Source organism: Amphiura filiformis, chromosome 19 (genome assembly GCF_039555335.1).
Source record: "Amphiura filiformis chromosome 19, Afil_fr2py, whole genome shotgun sequence".
In the NCBI taxonomy this organism is placed as follows: domain Eukaryota; kingdom Metazoa; phylum Echinodermata; class Ophiuroidea; order Amphilepidida; family Amphiuridae; genus Amphiura; species Amphiura filiformis.
In genome coordinates, this window is record NC_092646.1 from 59,687,693 (window position 1) to 59,694,278 (window position 6,586).

The 6,586-nt window shown below is 36.3% G+C and overlaps 1 protein-coding gene across 1 annotated transcript; it reads left to right on the plus strand.

Moving 5' to 3' along the window:
• The first annotated feature begins 407 nt into the window (after positions 1 to 407).
• On the plus strand, positions 408 to 1,010 carry LOC140140709 (dynein light chain Tctex-type 5-like). Its single transcript, XM_072162466.1, has one exon. The coding sequence runs from the start codon at positions 408 to 410 to the stop codon at positions 1,008 to 1,010; it is 603 nt and encodes a 200-aa protein (XP_072018567.1).
• Positions 1,011 to 6,586: the final 5,576 nt, after the last annotated feature.

Consider the following 6,586-nt stretch of genomic DNA (forward strand, 5'->3'; position numbering starts at 1 on the left):
TAGACAAGGGGCATATTTATGGCTTCTTTTTAAATCATTTCCATTTCAATTTTACAGGTAACCATCTCTAGCACAGTGCTACTTATGACACTTAACATTATCTGATACGTGGGAAAGCCTAAGTCGCATCCGTCGGATGATCTGTTTAGGAGACTTACACAGCGATAGTTTGTGTGGAAATGAAAAACCGAAACAACTCTTTGGAACTCGACTTTGAGGACTGCAACACATTTCTTCAAACCCGGTTTTATCAAATCACTGACGCCGCCACGCCCATACTCAAAATGGCACAGTTTTGCATGATTACGATTTGAACAACTGTTGAACGTTATACCAAACCAAACTGTCTGTGTGTCATTTGAAAGGCCTAAATTGTAAAAAATAAAAACCACTAAAAAGTAACAAAAATGGCCGCTCTTAGCGAAAAGAATCTGGAGGGATTTGAAAAACAATCAGGGGGACTTTCATTGCGCGCAAATCGCCGAAACTCGATTGCATCACGCAGAAGCTCTGATAGTGGCCCTGGTCCTGTTCCAATGGGACGCCGCCTATCGAGATCACTAGGGGGCGCTCATCGTGAGGGCGCTCACGTTGGTTTAAAAAGCGCCATGTCATCAAGCACTGCTATATCTCATTCTAAGCCTCGAGTTCAGCACGAGAATACGTACCGGATGGCACCAGAGTCTCAAGACAGATTTTTGCCTTTCAAATGTGCAAAATTCATTGATCAAATATTGGATGCTCATTTGGATGGTGCTCGTTATGAAACGGCTACAGTTGGGATTCTTACTAAAAGAATATCGGAAGATTTGAAATTCCGTGTGAAAGAAATGAAGATTCCACGTTATAAGATAGTGTGCCAGGTGTTCATTGGCTCCAAAGGGGCACAGAGTTTGCAGATGGCGAGCAGGGCATTATGGGACGACAAGACTGATAGTCACGTGTCGAGATCATTTGAAAACGAGTCATTGTTTGCCGTGGCAACGGTGCATTGTACCTATTTTGAATGATTGATTGAACTGAACAAAAACAATACAATTTATTTTGCCTTGAACTGAACAAAAACAATACAATTTATTTTGATAAAATAAGAATAATAAACCTAATAGTCTAATGATTGGGTTTGAAGTGCATTTCATGATGGCATCTAGATCTAGACTGTAAAGTGACTGACATGTCCAAATTAAGGTTTATGAAGTTACTGTGGTGGGGACGTTTCTGAATCTTGGAACCCCAATTTATGTCATTTACTAGTATATAAGATCACATTAACTCAGGGAGAGATGCATTGTACAGAACTGCAAGCGCAACATTTGAATTCTACGAGAGCTTCAAAGTTAATAAGATTGCAGCAACCAATATCATACTTTCGTAAAATGATAATATTGATTTTGTTTATGTATGTTTAAACACCGTTATATCAGAAGGGTTATAATCGAGTTATGCACCGTTTAGTAACTTTTAGGTCTAAATGGTACACTACAAAAACGATGCTTAGCTAAATCATGTTTGGGACTTGACACAGATCTGTTTATAGTTTTAGTGGCTAGTTTAAAAGTGTAAGTAGTTTAAACTTAAAGGCCATCTTAATTAAATCCTGATGTGTCTGCGTTAGTAAAATCGTGCGGGTAGTCCTCTTTGAAATTATTTTTTATTTTATCTCTTTTTATTTTTTTTAAATAAAAAGGCGTAAATAAAACTCAAAATTCGTATTTGATTTCAAGTTTTCGATTTTTTTGCAAACATTTGGCCTAACAGTCCAGTTGGCTCAATCGATAGGTGCTAGACTCTCGGGCGCTTGACGTATTCGAGCCACTGCACTGTTATAATTCTGTTGCTCGTGGGGGAAATTGAACTTACTGCTAATTGTACGTTTACCCGTGCGAAACTGGAGTTGATCATGGCCCGGGATCATGGCTGCGAAGATTATTCTGTACGAATGTTGATTAAGGTACTGTCGTCACCCCTAATGATGCTAAATGGAGTAGGCCTATATGGTGGGCAGGTTGAACCAAAGTAGTCATCAACTTTCTGTGAAAAGCGGGTCTTATCGTGCTCACTCTCTAAATGTGGAAAAAGTGGAAATAAGAGTGTAAGAGTGCTAAATGGAGGACAACCTTTTTGTGAAAAAATCACTCTAAAACTTTACTCAAGTTGGGTAAAGTTGACACCAGTGATGACCATGATTGCCCTGAACCGCTAAATGGGGTAAACTTTACTCAAATCAGCAAGGGTAGTAGTTTACACCTCAATGGTGTCCCTTTTTTACACATAATGGGGTTCGATTTTTTTTACACCACATGCTTGACTTGTGTAATGGTTCTACCGTTTCTTGTGTTGATTTCTTTTACACAAAATTGTGTAAGCTTCAGCCACCCGCAGGGACAAAAATTACACATACAACGGTCATTAAATACATGAACAAACACTCCTGTTAAATAAATATAACCCAGTTTTTGCAGGTAGTATCTAAAAATAACCTGGAAAAGATGTAGTAAGTATATTTTACGTTCCATATAGTGTATTTCAATAGCTAGACCACAACGTCAACACACAAAATGACAACACGTGCATGCGTTTTATTACTTTCATAATGTGTCGTGCATGTCACCATGAATGATCATGCATGTCACCATGTCATGTGTGTAGGCCTAACTTGCTTATTAGTCAAGAATTGTCATTTTATGTATTGACGTGAACACTATATTGAACGTAAAGTATACTTACTACATCTTGTTCAAGTATTTGAGACACGTGCCTGCAAAAAACTGGGATACGATGTGGCAACTTTCACAAGACCAGAAACGCACGAACCTCAGGATCGGCCACCATGCTACTGTATATACTGTTCAATCATTGACGTAGGTTTACCCGATTCCCGCGTATTATTTGCCCAATTTCCGCGTATTTATAGCCAAAGCCGATGAAAATAGTACCTGTTGCTGGGGTAATATTTAGCCAACGGTTTTACCACATGACGTGTAATCGCAATATTTTACAGTTTACTAAATTTGGGGTAAAAACGTGCACAATTTCTTACCCAGTATACACCTGAAAAAAGTACCGTTCCTTTTTGCTGTGTACTTTCTCTCATTTTCCACTCAAAAAACGGTTTGTCCTTCGTTCAACTCCTTGATAGAGTGGACATTTACTCTTTTACATTTAGAGAGTATGTATAGTTGAGCTCGCCCTAAATGGGCTATTCCAGAAATTAACGGAACCTACCCTATAGAAGACTTGGGATTCCCAAAATAAATTTTTTTTGATTTACGAGGCCAGATGTGTCAAATTTGTCTTCTATAGGGTATGTACCTTTTATTTCTGTGATAGCCCATACAGAGCAGGGTCACGTGACACAAAACTTCGGACGCTCTGACAGGTTGCATATCAATCTTCTGTCACAGTTCAATAACAGAGATTCGAGAGTGATGCTAAAGCAGCAGGCAGAGTTGGGGGTATGAGGCTATTATTGAGTTAGTTTCCAATATTCTAATAAAGTTTGGTTATTTCTTCATCATATAGGCCTTAATTTAGACGAAATTAGGATTATGGTTAGGGTTAGGGTTATTAGAAGGATAATGGTTAGGTTTGGGTTCGGATTAGCGTATACAAAATCATTTACGTGGAGTATCAACTAAGATTTCTTTTCCGTTTTTTTTTTTTTTTTTTTTTTTTAAGTTATTAAGCATATATAAAGATTTTAAAAACGAGTTTGAAGAAAATTTATCTTCGAGTCCCAATTTTTTTTCTTGAGAAAAAGGCAGTTTTGTGATTTTTCTTCCATAGATGACAATGTTAAAACTATTTTTGTTTTTATCCGTTTGTCAAAATGGAGACTCGGATGGCTTTCAAAATAGAGTACCACGTGCCCACGGATATGATGATTGATATAAAAAAGTTTGAAATTGACAACCAAAATCAGAAATACTTTTCATTTTATACCAAGAGATTTTCCAATTCAGAACAAAATATTTGATGTGCATTTTACGAAAATGTAAATTTTAAGCTGTTGAAATCCAAAACGGAAACAAATTTCGTTCCTTCAGGTTGCAAGAGATACGATGTGCATAGAAATGGTCAAAGAGTGTGCTTTTCTAGCACTTTGGAGAAAATCATATTTTCAAATTAATGCAGATATCCCGTTTTGTCGGTTGCGTAGGTCTATACATTTTTAAACATTGGATATTGATAAACTAATGATTGATGATCGATAATTGATTATCGATAATCGATAATTGATTATCGATTATCGATTATCGATAATTAATTACCCATAATTAATTCCACGCACAACCCCCCCCCCCCATACCCAGAAGGAAATCATCCTTAGCGATTCCCAGTTTTGTCGGTTGCGTAGGCCTATAAATTTTTGTTAAATGATTGATTATCGATTATTGATTATCTATAATCGATAATTGATTATCGATAATCAATAATTGATTATCGATAATCAATACCCCCTCACCCCCCCCCCCCCCAGTATCCACAAGGATATCATCCTTAGCCATTTGAACATGAGAGTCTGTTTCATCATTTGCGTGTTAGGGTTTAGAATTTAACTGAAAGTTGATAACTGATTGATCATTGATTATCGGTTATCGACTATCTATAATTATATCTCCTCCCCACCCACACCAACTCAAACACTACTTAACTATGGCATCTACTAGCGTGGTCGGAAATGGTTCTGCATTATGAAATATTTATTTTTGGGGGGAATAAATAATGGGCTATTCAGAAATTAACGGCACCTACCCTATAGAAGACTTGGGATTCCCAAAATAAATTTTTTTTGATTTACGAGGCCAGATGTGTCAAATTTGTCTTCTATAGGGTATGTACCTTTTATTTCTGTGATAGCCCATACAGAGCAGGGTCACGTGACACAAAACTTCGGACGCTCTGACAGGTTGCATATCAATCTTCTGTCACAGTTCAATAACAGAGATTCGAGAGTGATGCTAAAGCAGCAGGCAGAGTTGGGGGTATGAGGCTATTATTGAGTTAGTTTCCAATATTCTAATAAAGTTTGGTTATTTCTTCATCATATAGGCCTTAATTTAGACGAAATTAGGATTATGGTTAGGGTTAGGGTTATTAGAAGGATAATGGTTAGGTTTGGGTTCGGCTTAGCGTATACAAAATCATTTACGTGGAGTATCAACTAAGATTTCTTTTCCGTTTTTTTTTTTTTTTTTTTTTTTTAAGTTATTAAGCATATATAAAGATTTTAAAAAACGAGTTTGAAGAAAATTTATCTTCGAGTCCCAATTTTTTTTCTTGAGAAAAAGGCAGTTTTGTGATTTTTCTTCCATAGATGACAATGTTAAAACTATTTTTGTTTTTATCCGTTTGTCAAAATGGAGACTCGGATGGCTTTCAAAATAGAGTACCACGTGCCCACGGATATGATGATTGATATAAAAAAGTTTGAAATTGACAACCAAAATCAGAAATACTTTTCATTTTATACCAAGAGAGATTTTCCAATTCAGAACAAAATATTTGATGTGCATTTTACGAAAAATGTAAATTTTAAGCTGTTGAAATCCAAAACGGAAACAAATTTCGTTCCTTCAGGTTGCAAGAGATACGATGTGCATAGAAATGGTCAAAGAGTGTGCTTTTCTAGCACTTTGGAGAAAATCATATTTTCAAATTAATGCAGATATCCCGTTTTGTCGGTTGCGTAGGTCTATACATTTTAAACATTGGATATTGATAAACTAATGATTGATGATCGATAATTGATTATCGATAATCGATAATTGATTATCGATTATCGATTATCGATAATTAATTACCCATAATTAATTCCACGCACAACCCCCCATACCCAGAAGGAAATCATCCTTAGCGATTCCCAGTTTTGTCGGTTGCGTAGGCCTATAAATTTTTGTTAAATGATTGATTATCGATTATTGATTATCTATAATCGATAATTGATTATCGATAATCAATAATTGATTATCGATAATCAATACCCCGCACCCCCCCCCCCCAGTATCCACAAGGATATCATCCTTAGCCATTTGAACATGAGAGTCTGTTTCATCATTTGCGTGTTAGGGTTTAGAATTTAACTGAAAGTTGATAACTGATTGATCATTGATTATCGGTTATCGACTATCTATAATTATATCTCCTCCCCACCCACACCAACTCAAACACTACTTAACTATGGCATCTACTAGCGTGGTCGGAAATGGTTCTGCATTATGAAATTTTTTTTTTTTTTGGGGGAATAAATAATGGGCTATTCGAGAAATTAACGGCACCTACCCTATAGAAGACTTGGGATTCCCAAAATAAATTTTTTTTGATTTACGAGGCCAGATGTGTCAAATTTGTCTTCTATAGGGTATGTACCTTTTATTTCTGTGATAGCCCAATGTATCATGCTGATGACGATTGATTTCTGTATTATATACAAAGCTATACAACTCCCTGTTTCCCGTTCTCTTATTAAAAAAGCACCTGCATTTGTAGAAATCTTGGGTTTTGAATCGGTTCTTATTGTTTTTTTATCAATTTTCCTGAGATTTTTATGGAAACACACATCTTGGGTTTTGAATCGGTGCTTATT